This window comes from Phoenix dactylifera, chromosome 8, assembly GCF_009389715.1.
Source record: "Phoenix dactylifera cultivar Barhee BC4 chromosome 8, palm_55x_up_171113_PBpolish2nd_filt_p, whole genome shotgun sequence".
Taxonomy (NCBI): domain Eukaryota; kingdom Viridiplantae; phylum Streptophyta; class Magnoliopsida; order Arecales; family Arecaceae; genus Phoenix; species Phoenix dactylifera.
Window position 1 is genome coordinate 4120758 of NC_052399.1, and position 17694 is coordinate 4138451.

Genomic DNA, 17694 nt, shown 5'->3' on the forward strand with positions numbered 1-17694 from the left:
GTTTGGTTAGAATTTTCAAAAAAAATATAGAAAAATAAGTTTTCAATGGAATTAAGATTCATATATTTTATGAGAAAGAAAAAACTATATAAGATATGAGAAAGCTCAATTTTCACTTGTTAGAAATTGAGGTAATTTTTTTTCCAAAAGTATCCTTAAGCTTTTAGATAGAATGTGATAAGATTTTTTTTTTAATTAAGAGCATAATAGGTATTTTATATAATTTTTCAGAAAAAATGAATGCTCGACGAAATATAAGTCACTTTGAAATATGTCATTTTTTTACACATCAGCTTTTCAAAAAAATATTTTAATAATAAATTTTTGTTTTGGGAACCGAATTGCAGTGAAAAAATATATAAAAATACTTTAATTTTTTTTTATTTTTAATAATGGGGCATCAAATGGTAATGCAGGACCCGGAAATATGTGGAGGTGTATGATGAGAATAAGAAAACAATCCTAGGTTATAGTGCACCATGTAATGGCAGTCTAAACGCTAGATCATCAAGTCTCCCGGCCATGCATGCATGCATGCGGTCATTCTTTCGGCAACGATATACATCTTCTGGAGACATGGGCCGAGAAAAAGGATCAACTAAGGCTGTGCAAGGCGTTAAATATTTAACAACCACACTTTTCGTCCAGCCGTCGCATGCAGACCCACGTGGCCTCTCAGTACTATACTGATTAATTAGCACATGATATCCGAATGGAAGAGCACATGAGCCTGCAATTATTTTCGGGCCACAGAAAGAACCGCGCCGACCTTGCAAATATATAAATCACGAGAATAAGGTGACTCATCCTCGCCGTTAGTTCGACGTTTGCTCGCTAATGGCCCAGTTTACTTGCGTCCGCCTACAAATTGTTGTTTAATATCTCAACCATGTGATTAGTTCCACACTCACCCAGGGTTATGGTAGTCCGATCGGCTCGCAACTGCGAAAAATTCCGACGGACTAAGAGGAATCACAACCGTAGGATGAGCGAGTTTAGAAATCAGAAGGTGGAAGGGAATCTGATCCAGGATAAGGTGCATGATATATCGAGATAATTTAAAGGGTAACATGATGACGGAGCTCTCGGACTGGTGAATCAGGGTGTCGTGGTTTCTGATACCTCCTGCCCCATCCCCATGTGACGCCTCGGAGCTCTCGTCCCCGACCGCGAGGTTAAAACCGTCATCTCGTAAATCGAGGAATATCGCGGTAACCTGCTATTTTAGGCGGCAAACTTGAACCGATGAAAAGCTGCCACATGCCTACGAGTTCTATCAGAGGAAGGGAGATCTAGTGGAGGTGATTGGGTGGATTTTATAAAAAGGCAAAGGTATTCGACCATCCATTTTTAGAGAAAGTCCGGCGGATATTACAAGAGTGTGACGTCTTTCAGATTGTACATATATTTTGAAATACGAACGGAGCTGCTAATTGAATCGTCTTCCTTGCTGCTCATCATTCTAAAGAGATTCTCTGGACTCACTTTGTATCCCTTTCTCCACTTGTGTGGAGTATTTTGTCCCTTGACACAGTAAGTAATGCTCATGCAAGATTAGTATGAGCTGCAGATAAAATAAATAAAAAATATTTAAATAAATAAAAAGGCTTTATGAGATCATATAAAAGGTCGAGGGTTTTTTTGGTAAAAACAGCAAATTATATAGCCCTAATGTGAGTACATCCTGCCAGATCACGAGAAAGTAAAGAGTACAAAAAGGAGGGAATATCTCCTATAGATGTCCAGAGGAACTCCCCGGAATGCCGGGCGACAAAGGAGGTGACCCAGTCTGCTGTCCTGTTCGCCTTTCAAAATACGTGTACTGCCTAAAAACCATCCAACTTCTGAACCAATCTCTGAATCTCTCTAATGAGGGAATAGCCATCACCATATCTATCCACACCTCGGGTCCAGTTAATCACCACAGAAGAATCTCCCTCAAGAAGCACCCGCTCGGCACCGAGGACCCTCCTCGCATATGACAACCCCTCCTATGTAGCCCGAAGCTCTGCCCCTACAACTGTGAGTCCCGGCGTGCGCTGACCCCTGGCTGCCACCAGCCTGCCCCAGGAATCTTTGATCACAAATCCAACACCCCTAGATACACCATCCACCGACATGCTTCCGTCGAAATTCACTTTGAGATGATCAAGAAGTGGGGGCACCCAAGAAACAAAAGCGAACCTGGGCGTTGTGACAGCGGATTAAGTGCTCCAGATGTTCCTGGCCATCTCAGCAGTGAACAACATGGATGCTGCAGTAACCATCCCCGACTGCAGTATAGTTCTATCAACCACATCCTCGGAGACAGCCTCCTACCCTCAAATATGCCAACATTCCTGTCCAACCAAATTTGGGGCTCCGAATAGATACTCTCAATAAAAGAATCAGGTCCTATGTTGACTCCACCGACTGGGGCAAGGGAGCCGGTGATCTGCTCCATATCTTTCTCACCATAGGGCACTACAAAAGAACATGATCAATGGTTTCCTCCATCTTCGTGCACACCACACAGCACTACGTGACCCGCACTCCTTGCCGAGCTAGCAAACTTTTGGTCGGTAGGCATCTCCATGCCACCTTTTCAGATGAAAAGCGCCACACATGGATGAATCTGCATCCTCCAAATCTATCCTCCCTCAATCTATCGGGTTGACTCCCTACTGAAAAGAGGAAGAAGATCCCTGACTCGTACCCACGTCCGGCCCGATGTCCTCCACACTAGTCTGTCAGACTCCTCCCGAGATGGAACCGGTAGACTCCTCCCGACGGTCTTCAGATACGGCATCTGCCGGTGGTGGAATAATTAGGAGGATTTACACTATTACTTATTAGTTCAGGCTTTAGTGTCATTTACGACATTTTCTACAAATCGGAGGGCCTTTGCTATAGAGAGCATCCATTTAAGCTCCTCACCGTTCGACCCATCCATCCATCGCTCTCGCCTCGTCGCTTCATCCTTGTGTTCTTCTCTCTCTCTCTCCGTCTCTGGGTGGATCCGTCCACGAGGCCAGAATGCTGGGCTTCGTGGCGCCGCCGCTCTTCCTCCTTTGTGCCATCTCCCCGATGGCCGTGGCCTTCACCGACGGTGAGATCTCCCGGCGACGCCACTTATAGATGCTATAATATTATTCTTTTATATTCGAGTTAAGTAATTCTTTATTTTCTTCGACCTTGAGGGAAGAAATTCTAGCTATCAGTACTCCTTATTTTTGGCGAGACAGTTACACTCCTACCTCGATCCTACCTTGGAGTTGTTCCATATTTTTTCCCTCTAGCACATAATTTCTCCCGGTGATGTTGAAAGGAAAGGTTTTTATTTATTTGTTAACATCGTATTCGTATGAAAGTGGGAATGAACTATTGAAGTCCAGCATGCTTGAGTCCACTGCACATCAGTCTTCTTAGCATTGTTTACCCTCTTGTTTTAGAGATGAATCTTGATTGGATTCTCACCATAGCTTTTCCTTCCATGGTCCCTGTTGTAAGGTGCTTGGATCGAGTCGAGGTTCACTTTGTGGCAACTTCTTGTTCGAACAAAAAGAGGACGAAGATCCAGGGGTTAAGCAACGTAATTGATCACCTACAGGATGGATCTCTCATTTGTAGCTCTTAGCGAATTAGTTATTGGGAAATAGAGCAAAAAAAAAAGGGTGAGGGCAGAGTTGGAAGGCTGCGGAGTATTTATTACTTCTTTCCTCATGCATGCAGCAGGGACGGACGAGAGGGTAGGTGGCAATGAACTCCTATGCCGGAGGCAGAGTAAATGACCAAGCTCTCCAGAGGAAGATCTCTCCTTGTGATTCGCCTGCTTTAATTATTCTGGCAACAACCGTGATTATTGCATGTGGTTCTGAACAATTGATGAACGAGCACATGCATGAAACCCACATGCGGCCGTCAGGATTTTCGTTAACTAGATGAAATTGTTCCATGGAAGACTGCTTAGCAATAGTAATTAAGTGAACTCCGATTTAGTCAATCCCACGAACAAAGCTTAGTAGTCATAGTGGTGCGATATAGGGTCGTGCACCACACCAATCATCTCATCTTCTTCCCGTGGCTTCATTCATCCTGCACTCATCTCGATGATTGGTCCACGGGAAGAAGACGAGTTGATTGGTGTGGTGCACGGCCATATAGGACGTATGTTTATGCTTGACTGATCATTTGGCACTCGTTGGCTGGTCAAGATTCGTGCATATAATTTCTTAGCGCTCCATAAATTAATTATATATTTAGTTTTAATAATTAATACACCCATGTGCGGCATTCAGGCTTCCATGTATAGCCATGCACGGGACATTTGTCCTATCATGCATAGGTGTATTTTCTAAGGATGAGATGCATCAGAATCATGGGTCGAGGTTGCATCTTTCGATCATCCACTAGTTTCTTTGAGATCCATGCAGGCAGATAAATGATGAAATTTAGAGTGCTTTGAGAGTTGTGCGATGGGTGATCTGATGGTGATCTGATGCAGGCATACGACCCCAACTCTACTATCATCGACCAAGCCAATCGCCGTGTTTGCATTTTGTAATTAATGACATGGTTTGCATGTTAAGACGAATGCTACAACATTTAGTACACCATGATAGATATATAGCTTTTGAGACCCTGGCGGAACTACATTCCCCTATTTTAGCGGACCTTGGTCGTTCTTCCACAATTTTCTGATGCAGAAGTAGTGAGAAACCTGGAATGCCGAAACATGGCCACACACGGCAAGCATGGCTGGCAGCAGGTCTTCTGGGTCCAAATGAGTCAAAAGGCAGAGTTGGTGCTGCCTCACAGATTCCAGACACATCACATGCCCACCCCTTCCGATGAGCTTAATAAATTCGTTTAATTTAGAAGACCAAGTATTCACTAATAAAATCGGCAATATATATGCAGGGTTGCTGCCCAACGGTAACTTCGAGCTGGGCCCGGCGTCGTCGAAGCTAAGGGGAACGGAGGTGATCGGCCGGAACGCCATACCCCGATGGGAGATCTCGGGCACGGTAGAGTACATACCATGGGGCCACAAGCAAGGGGACATGCTGCTGGTGGTCCCCGAGGGGTCGTACGCCGTCCGATTGGGGAACGAGGCCTCCATCAAGCAGCGGATCAAGGTGACGAGAGGGGTGCGGTACTCGCTGACGTTCAGCGCCGCCCGGACGTGCGCGCAGGACGAACGGCTCAACGTCTCGGTGGCGCCGGAGTCCGGCGTCGTCCCCATGCAGACCATGTACAGCAGCAATGGCTGGGACTCTTACGCCTGGGCCTGGAACGCCAAGTCCGACGTCGCCGAGGTTGTCATCCACAACCCCGGCGTTGAGGAGGACCCGGCCTGTGGACCGCTCATCGACTCCGTGGCCGTCAAGGCGCTGCACCCGCCCAGCAGGACCAACAGTAAGGCTCCCCCTCACCATCCCAGAAATTATATCCTACCACCTGGCGATGCACCACACCGATCACAGCCACTTGTTTATGTGGACCTCAATTCACAAAGCGCTTCTCTCGGTGCACGGCCAGAAACCAGCAGCTGTGATTTATACCATAGTATATACATATAAATATTTTTTTGCTAAAACAAGTATTTTATATATTAATACGGATACACTCAATAAAATCAGAAAACAATAAGTCATGAAGTGCCTTAGGCAACTCTCTCTCTTCAGCCCATTGATGCCTTCGGAGTGGCAGACCACATAAGCAACCAGCCTCGTTGGCCTCTTTCAACATATATTTGGCTTGTCATAGCATATACTTTCTCAACTAAAAGAGTAGCTATATATATATATACACTCAATGTACATATGCAAACTTTTTGATCTTATGCGGCATGCATTGCGTAAAATCCGGCAGAGAACCTGCTGAAGAACGGGGACTTTGAGGAAGGGCCCTACATCCTCCCCAACACCACGTGGGGGGTCCTCATTCCCCCGACCACGGAGGACGACCACTCCCCACTCCCCGGCTGGATGGTAGACTCCCCCAAGGCGGTCAAGTACCTGGACTCCGCTCACTTCTTCGTCCCCCACGGCCGCCGCGCCGTCGAGCTCCTCGCCGGCAAGGAGAGCGCCCTCGCACAGGAGGTCCGCACCGTCCCCGGCCGCGCCTACGCCCTCGCCTTCTCCGTCGGCGACGCCTCCAACGCCTGCGAGGGCAGCATGATCGTCGAGGCCTTCGCCGGCGAGCACACCGTCAAGGTCCCCTACGAGTCCAAGGGCGCCGGCGGGGCCAAGCGCGCCGTGCTCCGCTTCCGGGCGAGCAAGGCCCGCACCCGCATCGTCTTCTTGAGCTCCAACTACAGCACCCGGCGCGACGACCTCAGCTCGCTCTGCGGGCCCGTGCTCGACGACGTCGCGCTGGTCAGCATCCGCAACCCCAAGGGCGTCACGAAACGTTAATATTCACGAACAAACAAGCCTCGATCATCCAAGGCATGAATAGAATTGCACTTGCTTTGCAATTCCATTGATGTGCGGCCACCGTTTGTTGCCAGAGTAATACTATTGTTGTTATTATTATTATTTTTGATGATCGGTATTCTCCATGGTTCATTCAAGGGAAATAGAAAAATCTTGCTGGAGGTGTCCTCATAGATTGGCCTCGTACGGCTTCCATTATATCATACATATCTAAAAATGAAGCTTCAAATTTGTGCCGAATTTTTCTATGGATGCTAGAATTAATATGCTAGAATATCATTAAAATTTATTGCTTAATGTATAATAGATATTTATGACATAAATATTAACATGCTCGGCGACCCCCATAAAAGTTTGTTGCTTAAAATGTGAAAAAAAAATAGTTTGATATTGTATTTTAAGGACAATCAAAAAAAGAAAAAAATTGTACCATTCTTACACGATTAGTATTTTGGATGCCAATATTAATTATGAAAGTTTATGCAAAATTTATTATTTAATATGCAATAGATATTTAGTTATTAAAGCTTTCTTTCTTTTATAATTATTATATTGCTATTTTATATTTATAAAATAATTAAAAAAAAGAAAAAAAATATGTTTCACACAACGTACATGATGCATGCTAGTGTTGATCTAAATAGCGAGCATATTGCTTACCATAGAAAGTATTGAAGGTCTTAATCATAATTTGGGTTCATCAAAAGGATTCGTCTAGGGGCCTCCCTGACACATGTTGTGTTCCGCCATGGTTTTTTCCTCTTTTTTTTTCCTTCAAAGAGAAAAAAATGCAACAGGCCACATATCCTGGTAGACTTGCCACCCCATGTCTTTTTCCTTTCTTTATTTGCCTATAGCGTAAAGATCTGTGCTTTATAATGAGGAGGCCAAAACCTTTTCTTCCGAAGGCCTTTTTGTGAGACAAAACTATGAGGGTGTGCCTAGCGCCAAGGACATGGTTAACGGTCCTCAGAGCAGACAATACCTCGGGAGGTACGCAGTCGTTTTCTCTGTTCCGAATCCGGTTGGGACTGTGCTGTTGCGGGCAAAAATCCGCAACAGATGGCGCGCTAGGTAAGGGCCCGCCCATGAGCAGAAACTCTCTCTGAGACTGGGGGGCTATGTGCGCACATGACCTTTCCGCTGGGGGGCTGTGTTGTGGGTGTAGTTTTCGAATTTAGTTCCATACCGGCCGAATAGCGGAAAGGTCTGTGTCTTATAATGAGGAGGCCAAAATCTTTTCTTCCGAAGATCTTTTTGTGGAACAAAATCGTGAAGGTGTGCGTAGCCCCAAGGGCGTGGTTAATGGCCTCTAAAGCGGACACCCGCAACAGTGCGCAACTCAAAAAAAAGAGTGAGACATTTCTCAAGACGGACAAGGGTCATATGGGCTGATAATAATATTGTTGCGATGTATTAAAATCCATAATTTAGGAAAAAAAGTTTGCAGCATGTCATGTGTCGTGTTAGAGTTATCGCCACTATTTATTTGCCACTATTTAACAGCATGAAGAGGGCTTGGTGCTCCCACATGATGAAGCTGCATGGTTGACATGATGTGATGTACATCATCCGTATGATTCGATTCAGCGTGCAGGTGGATTTTTAACCCAGAGGCCGTGAGTGGTTTATTTATTTATTTTTTTTTTTCGCTTGAATGCCCATCTAAAAGTTTAATTTTGTGTGAATATTTTTTTAAATTTATATCTGTTTCTGTATCCTCATAAAATACTATTTTTGCACAAATACTTCTAATATAACGTTTCTTCTAACACCATTAATAAAAATTATATTTATTTTAATTAAAAATAAAATAAAATTTTAAAATTACTTTTGTGTCTTCTATTATGATTGTATTACAAATGTTTCTTTTTGTACATCTACCATTAAGGATATTTTAGTTATTTTAATTTGAAACCGTTAATTTTTTTAACGGCATTAGATGATATGGGTACATATGCAAAAACAAGAATAAAAAAAGAAAAAATAACAAAATGAGTGTTTTATGAGGGTATACATGCAAATATCATTTTTAGAAGGATATTTATGTAAAATTTGATATTTAAAAGAATTTTTATGTAAAAAAAATTCTTAAAAATAACATAGCTACATATTTTCAAACGGGCAAGTGTCATATGAGCAAATATTAAGTATACCGTGATGTCATCAAAATTCGTACCTTATAAAAAGTTGGATAACCTTAAATATAGGATGCATGTTATCTTGCTATCAAGGGAAAAGAGACAAAAGTCAGCATCCCACCCTTATCCGAGCATGGTTAGATACTCAACTTCGGATCAACAGGGAGGGGCGATGGTCAATATCTTTCCAATAGCCTCATAATCCTCATTTATGATAGAGAATGGTGGCGAGATATGACTTACCTACCTTTATATAAAAAAATATAAAAAATATAAATAAATTTATTTTATTCTATTAGTTTAAGTTTTCGAGATAGATGGTAATTTTAATATGGTATTAGAGCAGAGGTCTTGAATTTTTGAGCTTAAGCTTATGAGACAAATGGTGATTTTAACATTTTAGAGACTCAGATCTATTTATGCCTTTTTTTTTTTTTTTTTTTTGAAACATGCACAATTTTCTGTGCTGCCTGTTGATTTCTAATCAAGCATTGTTTCCCTACTTTTTTCTCTACCTTTTTTTTTTATTCTATCATGCAGATATAGAGGGGTTGTTGCCAAAAAAAAGCAGCATTCCTCTTCCCATATCATTTTCATGACAAGTAGAAAAGAGAAATAACAGGGTTGACAGGGTAAGATCAGGAGGGAACACGGTTCAGAGGGACCCACAGTTTTTCTTCTCATTGTTTCCTCTCTTGCGCGATTGGAGAAAATAAAAAAAAATATATTTTTTCTTAAAAAATAAAACAACATTTTGCTAGGCAAGAAAAATTAGTTCGAGTTTAGAAATAAAATAAAAGTTGCTATTTTTTTCCTGCAGAAAAAAATAAAATTCTATGCCTTCTTTTAAATAGTAGGACATTCAATTTTGCGGGCTATATATATATATATATATATATATATATATATATATATATCTATTTTTTTAATATTGCTTCTTCTTTTTTTTTAATGCGGTGTTCATCTTCTGTAAACATAAATCAGAGAAAACCTTTAACCACGAGTGGCTTCAAGCACTGCAAAAAAAAAAAAAGTGGTAGCTAGTTGAAATTTTCTAAGAACAAAAAAAAGCTCAGATCTTGTTCTTCCAATAAAAAAAATAAATATTGCTGGTTATTTTGCGCACAAAAAAAATCAAAACACGATGGCATGTTTTAAACAATAGAATATCTAATTTTGCTGGCTATATATAACTGATTTTTTTATTTCCTTTTTATTTTTAAACTGTGGTTTTCAACTTCTGAGAATAGAAAACAAAGAAAATCTTCAACCAAGGGTAATTTTGAGCGCTGAAAAAAAATGCTGGTGGTAATGAAAATTTCTAGGAACAAAAAATTCAGTTCCAGCTCTTTCACTTGGATTCCCATTTTCCTCTGTGCCTTAGATTGCACAGTTATATATATATATATATATATATATATATATATATATATATATATATATATATATATATATATATATATATATATATATATATATATATATATATATATATAAAATATGGTTTACATCTGCTATGATTAAAAAAAAAAGAGAAAACTTCAAGCTATAGAGGTTTCAAATGCTGTATTTTTTTATTTTTTATTTTTTTTTTTGCAGCTGACGCTAATTTTTTGTAGTAGAAAAAACTCTCATCATTCCATTATTCTCAAGAGAAAGAGAAAAAACAAGAAAAAAAAAATGGAAGGAGAGAGGATACTCATATTAAGGTTATATATGGATTAAGTCAAGTTGGTTTGAAGATATATATGAAACTGAATTGATTTAAATCAGTCTCCTAAAACTGAAACCAAAATCGAGCCGACTATCTTAAAAAAAGAAGCTGAAAACTATTCTGAGAAATACGATTCGATTTATTCGATTATGTTCAATAAGTTATGCAGAGTTTATGCATAAAACTTTTATTTTATATACAAGTAAAAATATAGATAAAATTTAAAAAATAAAAGACACATACATATAGATAGGGTCGGGTCATATTGGTTCGAACCAGTTTTCACTGTAAATTCAAATTGATATCTAACCGAATCGAAAAAAAAGAAAAACATTATAAACCGAATCAAAGAGATGGATTTGGGCCAGATTCGTGGTTCGGCCTTTTTTTTTTTTTGCATGCCCATGCTCATTTTTAGCTAATATGTGCATTTATTTTTGAGATGAAAGAGGAAATATACCATCAATCACAGAAAGTGTGGATATTGGACATTGGTACAGTGTTGAGCTAGCCACCTATATGTCTCATTCCCAATTAAAGCATGTACGTTTTATGATGGCTAGGATGTTATGCCTCCAGATTGCAGTTGGCTAGAATTTGTGACGTCGGTGAGACGGTCCTACTTGCCAGGTGGGCCTAGCAGAGTAGCATGGCCCAGAATAGGATATCCGTATCTTTGTACATGATGCGCTTGGCGGAGATTACCGACCCGGCCTACGCTAAGATCATAGTCTATTGGGCCCGTGGGTGAGGAACCGCCTTAGAGGCCCGGCCCGCGTGATGGCAGCTGACATCTCAATGACGTCATTAAATAAACGCAGCTTTTAATTCTTGCCGGAACGGCACTGCGGGAATTTAATTTTGGGCTGGAGCGCCTTTGGATCTAACGGCTGGGAGAGTCGCGTCATGCTTAAGCCGAGGGTAGCGTTAGATCGATGGCCAGGCCCGGCCTTTATATACCCCCCCAACCCTTGGAACTGCCCCTTCACCCCCGGCCGCTCGCTCCAAATCTCTTTTCCCAGCGCCGAACCGGCGGCGACGCCGAGAGAGGAGGAACCCCCCATCCACCCTCTTTGGGATCCGTCGAGGAAAGATGGTAATTTTTCTTCTATTCTCTCTTCCGCTTTCTTCTCTTTTGCATCATTCGTTCTTTTTCTAAGTTTCAGGGATTTATTTCTCTCTAATTTTGACGGTTACTTTGAGGGATTTAATTCCTGTGTTGCGTGCGTGCCATCTCTGATCCTATGGATTTCTTGGGGTTTTTACTGCCGATCTTTGCTTTCTTCTTCTTGTTCTTCATGCGTTTTCATTTCCTTCGTGTGTGTTGTAGGCGCTTCCGAGCCAACAGACGGTGGATTACCCTAGCTTCAAGCTCGTGATCGTTGGGGACGGTGGGACAGGTGACCCTTTCTTTATTTCTTTACTTTTTCTTGTTCTGTTTCTTTCTTTCCTTTTTTTTTTGGTTTTTTTATAATTTTCTTTCTTCTTTCTACACTGATCCAGAATTTTAGGCGATTAAGCTCTTCTTTTGGCTCTTTCTTGATCCATTTTTTTTGTTGATTGATCGGACGAAGGAGAACTGATTTTTAAGAAGTTCTCTGATCTGCTGCAGGGAAGACTACCTTCGTCAAGAGACATCTCACGGGGGAATTTGAGAAGAAATATGAACGTAGGTGTCTGACATACCAAGAAATATACATTCTCTTTTTTTTAAATATTGATTATTTTCCTTTTCTTTAAAAAAAATGATCGAGTTCTTGGTTTCTTTGGCAGCTACCATTGGTGTCGAAGTCCATCCCTTGGATTTCCACACCAACTGTGGAAAGGTCCGGTTCTACTGCTGGGATACTGCGGGACAGGAGAAGTTTGGTGGGCTTAGGGATGGATATTAGTGAGACATCGCTTCTGATCTTTCTCTACTCTTTCATATTTTTTTGTGCTTCCCTCTAGTTTTGCTCTATCCTTTTAGTGTTCTGTATCTTTTATTTTTTTGCTGTGAACATGAGCTTTATTAATTTGATAGCTTTCGTGTGAGTGGGTTGTGTACTTTCCCCGTGAGAGTCTTCTTTGCATTCCGGTCTATATTGGGTTTTTGGACAGAATTCATATCATTCCATAATATAGATTGGTTTTTTGTTGGATATAGTATCAGAGTTTTTGTGAAATTTGCGGCATATGCGGTGGTTATATTTTGCTCTACACTTGTGCAGTCTTTTAAGTCTCAGATTTATCATTGTCATGAAAAGCACATGTCATCGTGGAGGTTTCCTCCAATGAGCCTTCATATGTTATGTACTGCATGCCAGATCATGGCCATTGCCATTGTATCTTGCCGATAGAAAATATCTGCATTGCAGATTTCATGAGAAGTCGACTGGCGAGTATATTCTTTAGGAGTTATTTGATGTATATATTTCATTCTGTATAAAATCAGTTATAGGGGATTTTCTTATACTTTCAACTATCAATTAATAATCGAAACTGGCTTGCTGTTGGATATCTGCTTTATTGATATGCATTGGCAGTGACCTTTAAATCTTAATATGTATTAGAATCTATTTTGCTGCTGCATTGCTATCGTATTTTCTTTTTCAAACACAAACTGTTATGCAGTTTTAGGTCTCTTAGAATTTTAAACCAGCAATTTCTTTTTGAGAAAATGAATGTCTGATGTCTATCGATGCAGTCATTACTTGGTCAACTGGCCGTGGCTTTTGCAACCCATTTGCTTCTTCTAAATGAAAAAGAAAAAAAATGTTGTTTTGCTGCTGATGATAGAAACTTAGTCGATAATTTATGATGGTTGCAATTACCATGTTTCGATCAGAATTTATGGATGTTCTTAGGGTTCACCATGTTAAGTTTTTGTGTGAGTTGCTTTTGGATGCATTTATTATTTTATTTGCTTATATTTCATTTTTTTGAATAGCTCTTAATAGTGGGAGGCTCATATGGTCTTGCTAGTTTACTGTTCCCACACAGTTGTTCAAGTAGAGAGGAGGGTGGCATAAGTGTGGTGGCAGTTCTTTTTGTGGTTTAAAATCTCTAATAGTCTTTTTTGTTGATAATTTGATGTTACTGCCTTTTTGTATGCTCTTCTTGCATTTGTGAACAAGAATTGCTGTACCAACGGGATGTTTAAAGTGAAAGTGGCTAACTGAATGAGATACCAAAATTTTTAGATGTATATTGATTAAAAGTAAAAATACTAGTGAAAGTAAGAAAGTTGAGAAAGGCAAGTGCCATATACAGCAGCATGTAATAAAAATTAAACCCAATAACGTCTGTGCCACAATTGTTACTGTATCTCATAGTAACGATAATGTGCAAGTTTGTCTAGATGAACCTCATTATGCGCTTGTGGTCATCCACTCAGAAAAAAGAAACTTATTATGCATTAGTGGTCATTGGTTATTGTCTCATTAATTTGATCTTGGCCAACTTCACATCTTCTGTATCTACATATACATATGTATGTATATATGTACGTATATGTATATATATTAAATAACTTTTTCGTCCTTTCTTTCTCCCTTTCTTCTTTCTTTCTTTCTTTCTTCTTCAGATCAGTCTTCATCTTGTTTCTCTCTGATTTTTCTACGTTTTTTTCTTTTACTACTGCTTCATCTGACATTGCTTTTCCTGTGTTTTCTGTTTTCCTCCTATTTCTGCTTGCTAGCCTCTGTTCTGCTTGCCTCCTCTGTTTCTTCCTTTCCTTCTTCTTTTTCAGTGCTTGCTGTGTCCTTCCACCCTGTTTGGTGCAAATCCCCCCTCCTTTCTGGGTGCTGGCTGCTGCAGTGGAAGTAATGTTGTAACTGCTCTCCTTTTTGTGGATTTTGATCTTTAGAGTTAAGCATGGAAAATAGGTTTGGTGATTCCATATATGGTGCAAAAAGAGTGATATGTGCATGTCTGTGTACGCACATGCTCATTTATGTATATCATGAAAGGCATGCAGAATTAAGGCATCGGGGCCTTTCCTTCCTAGGCAGTTGCCTTGGCACCATTTACAGAGTTCACTATCTGGCTTCAGCTAGAAAGTTTTTTACACCCTTGAATTTAGTTTATAATTTACAATGTTGAATTTGAGATAGTAACTTGTATAATATTATATTAGGAGCTCGCTTCATCCTACAACCTTTAACAATAATAGTCATTCACAGATATTCGAAATGCGGATTTGAACATGTAGCATACTTTTATTCTGCTTCTGGAACTATTATATCTGCCTGTACCATTCCTCTGCATCCTGCCGTCTGTCCTTCTAATACTATGCGCTTGGATGCAACGATGAATGCTTTACTTTCTAGATTTTGCTTCTCATGTATCCACAAACTTCATATGAATCTATTATTATGTTTGTAGATGTGAAGGTAAACATGATTTTACATGCATGCTCTTGTGATTGTACTATTAAAGCGCCTGCATCGACATTTTGCATCTGAAACATTTTCTGCTTTGTGGAGTCAGACGAATAGTGATATCAGAGTGATGCCCATACTGCAATTGGTATTTTGCTGCTTGTGTTCTACTGAACTAGACATACATTCTACATGGGGAGTTTGAAATTAGTAACTTGCCTTGTATCATGTATCTATCTATGTATGCGTGTGTATATGTGTATGTATCTACCTATTTTTCTACCTTTCTATATATTATTATTGCTCATGGAACAAAGGCTTTTTTTGAAATAAATGGAACAAAGGCTTTGAATTTGCTGATAACAATGTGAAAATTTATAGGCTTTGTAATCATTCCTCTGGGAAGCTTTCTGATTTTTTATTACTGGTCGATCTTTTTAAGTGACCTGCCAATGCTTGCTTTGTTTGATTTGTCTGTTCAATATCTGTTGTGAGATATTGTTTGACTAGCGTGATAATTACTATACTTTAGAAATGATGCTTGTTTTTCTATTTTGGGTGATTTGTATCCTTGGAATACAGGTGTCTCGTAATCCATATCATCCAAAAGTACCGGTATCTTGTTTCTTGATGTTTGCTATCTTTTATTGTCTAGACATCATATGTTGTTGAGCCTTTGCTGACAAAACTCTATCCAGTACTTGGATGTTCGAGACTCTGGCCTTCTCTTTTTCTTCCTCCATTGGTTATTGATTGAGCGAGAACTTGATTGCTGCTGTCTGCTACATCTTCATTGGATTATATTGACTCCTGGGTGTTGTGCCATGGTTGTAACTGGGCATGCTTTCTTTGACAGCATCCATGGCCAGTGTGCGATTATCATGTTCGATGTCACTGCAAGGCTTACATACAAAAATGTCCCCACATGGCATAGGGACCTTTGCCGGTTAGTACTGCAAAAATTTGGTACCCTGTTCTGTATTTTCTAATATGACCCTAAACATGATTTTACTTTTTTGAGTCATACTTAACTATGGTTGCTTTCAGGGTTTGCGAGAATATTCCCATTGTCCTTTGCGGAAACAAGGTTGATGTAAAGAACAGGCAGGTGAAAGCAAAGATGGTTACATTTCACAGGAAGAAGAATCTCCAGTACTATGAAATTTCTGCTAAGAGCAATTACAATTTTGAGAAGCCTTTTCTGTATCTGGCTAGAAAGCTCGCAGGGTACAGTGGTTCTTTTTGCACCAAACTTTATTTGAGTAATACCCTTGTAAATGGGTTTGACATATGATAACTTGCCTTTTGCAGGGATCCAAGCCTTCATTTTGTTGAGTCACCGGCTCTGGCTCCTCCTGAAGTTCATATCGACCTTGCTGCACAACAACAGTGAGTGAAATAAAAACTTGACAGCATCACTGAGATTATGAGTTACCTTAGTATTATATAATTTTCTCGCATTGTTAAAGGTATGGAATAATGGGGAAAGGATGATGCGTGCATGCAACAACACTTTTTGAATTTGATAAGTGAATTCTGAGTTTTCGTGGAAAAATTGTTGGTAATATAGCTAGTTGTGAGTTCTAATGTCATGGTTCTGATCATCATTATGTGTTAGCATGAATAGGGTTTTGAAATGAAAATCCCTCTGGTACTATGTAAAATACCTGCATCTTGTTTCTGCTGACATCAATACATTTTTGAAAAGAAAATGGGCGACATCTGTGCCTCCTGCTGCCATTCATGTGCCGCTGGAAAATGTCACTTATGTCCATGCATTAGCGCAAAGTATGTACCAGGAGCAATTAGCCAATTCTGTGATTTTATGGACACGTGTATGCAAGCATTCAAATGCACATAATATAAATACATTAATAATATACATAGATGCAAGTAAAAACACATAATTTACATGCACGGAGATATGGTATACACACATTCATAATAGAAAAGGGCGGTCTAGTGCATGAGGCTTCCGCCATTGTGGGGTCTGGGGATGGTCAAATATATGCAGCCTTAATTCTGTATGCAGAGGCTATTTTTTCATATTTTGAACCCATAACCTTCAGATCAGAATGTTGCGCCAAGGCTCACCTTACATACACTTATAAGGCTCACCTTACATATACATTATATATATATATATATATATATATATATATATATATATATATATATATCTGTGTGTGTGTGGGGGGGGGTCTTGATTTGGCATCTGATGTGTCATTCAAAAATGATAATATAGAGTGGAATATGGGAGGTGGGAGGAAACACTTATCCTTATATTCTCTTTTTCTGTTTATGTTTGCCCATGCTTATATATGCCTTTGTTTTTTCAGTTTACAACCTCTATTTTATATTTTTTTTATATCATCCTGCCTTGATTTCCTAATTGTGAGGCCAAATCATCTCTGTTTTCAGGTATGAAGCTGAGATAGCAGCTGCAGCAGCACAGCCCCTTCCAGATGACGATGATGATGCTTTTGATTAAGTGGGGGCTCCAGCTGCTGGGGGAATGTCTTTGCTGCTTCATGATCCTCAAACTTCTTGAAGAACAACCAATTGGGTTCTGCTCTTGTATGTCTAATTCCCGGCATAGCTGGTGATTAGGTTTGAGTCCTTGAGCAATCATTGTCAGGACTGCTTCTAGATATTTGCTAGGTGTCCTATTTTGTTTGCAAAATTTTCTTGTGATTGTGTCACTCTAATCTCAGAAGTGGTTGGAAGTATTGATTTCCATGTTATTCTCATATCCTGATTCTTGCATATAATTATTGATGAGAACGATTTCTGGTATCTTTTCTTTAGAGATGTCAGTGTTTCCATGTTATCTATCAGTATCAACAAAAGGAGGCACCCAAACCTTGTTTTGTTTCCCAACACTTGATGCTAGAATTTTTCTGGCTTAAGCATGTAGTTTTACTGCAGCAAAAGATAGCAAAATGGTACAAAAGTAGATGATGTCAATGAAGAGGTGCAATATTAAAGGAGTGAAGGCTTGCTGAGTTTTTTTTATTGCAAGCTAAGGCTCGAGGATGCATTTTTTCCAGCAGCTCAAG

At 39.9% G+C, this 17694-nt stretch overlaps 2 protein-coding genes across 2 annotated transcripts; both read left to right on the forward strand.

Moving 5' to 3' along the window:
* Nucleotides 1–2921: 2921 nt before the first annotated feature.
* Nucleotides 2922–6648, forward strand: LOC103708794. The gene is made up of 3 exons (XM_008793879.4): nucleotides 2922–3088; nucleotides 4900–5397; nucleotides 5854–6648. Exons 1-3 carry the CDS (start codon nucleotides 3016–3018, stop codon nucleotides 6396–6398), a joined length of 1116 nt encoding a protein of 371 aa, XP_008792101.1. The 5' UTR covers nucleotides 2922–3015; the 3' UTR covers nucleotides 6399–6648.
* A 4558-nt stretch (nucleotides 6649–11206) lies between these two features.
* On the forward strand, nucleotides 11207–17433 carry LOC103708793 (GTP-binding nuclear protein Ran1B-like). The gene is made up of 8 exons (XM_008793878.4): nucleotides 11207–11370; nucleotides 11605–11674; nucleotides 11887–11943; nucleotides 12048–12165; nucleotides 15492–15581; nucleotides 15683–15862; nucleotides 15947–16024; nucleotides 17057–17433. Exons 1-8 carry the CDS (start codon nucleotides 11368–11370, stop codon nucleotides 17124–17126), a joined length of 666 nt encoding a protein of 221 aa, XP_008792100.1. The 5' UTR covers nucleotides 11207–11367; the 3' UTR covers nucleotides 17127–17433.
* The last annotated feature ends 261 nt before the right edge of the window (nucleotides 17434–17694 follow it).

Excerpts from the sequence above, each read along its gene's own strand:
- LOC103708793 (XM_008793878.4), top strand. Across the intron at positions 15,863-15,946 it reads CTGGCTAGAAAGCTCGCAGG|GGATCCAAGCCTTCATTTTG; the intron begins GTACAGTGGTTC and ends TGCCTTTTGCAG. Across the intron at positions 16,025-17,056 it reads GACCTTGCTGCACAACAACA|GTATGAAGCTGAGATAGCAG; the intron begins GTGAGTGAAATA and ends CTCTGTTTTCAG.
- LOC103708794 (XM_008793879.4), top strand. The coding sequence starts at position 3,016 with ATGCTGGGCTTCGTGGCGCCGCCGCTCTTCCTCCTTTGTGCCATCTCC. Across the intron at positions 3,089-4,899 it reads GGCCGTGGCCTTCACCGACG|GGTTGCTGCCCAACGGTAAC; the intron begins GTGAGATCTCCC and ends ATATATATGCAG. Across the intron at positions 5,398-5,853 it reads CCCGCCCAGCAGGACCAACA|AGAACCTGCTGAAGAACGGG; the intron begins GTAAGGCTCCCC and ends AAAATCCGGCAG.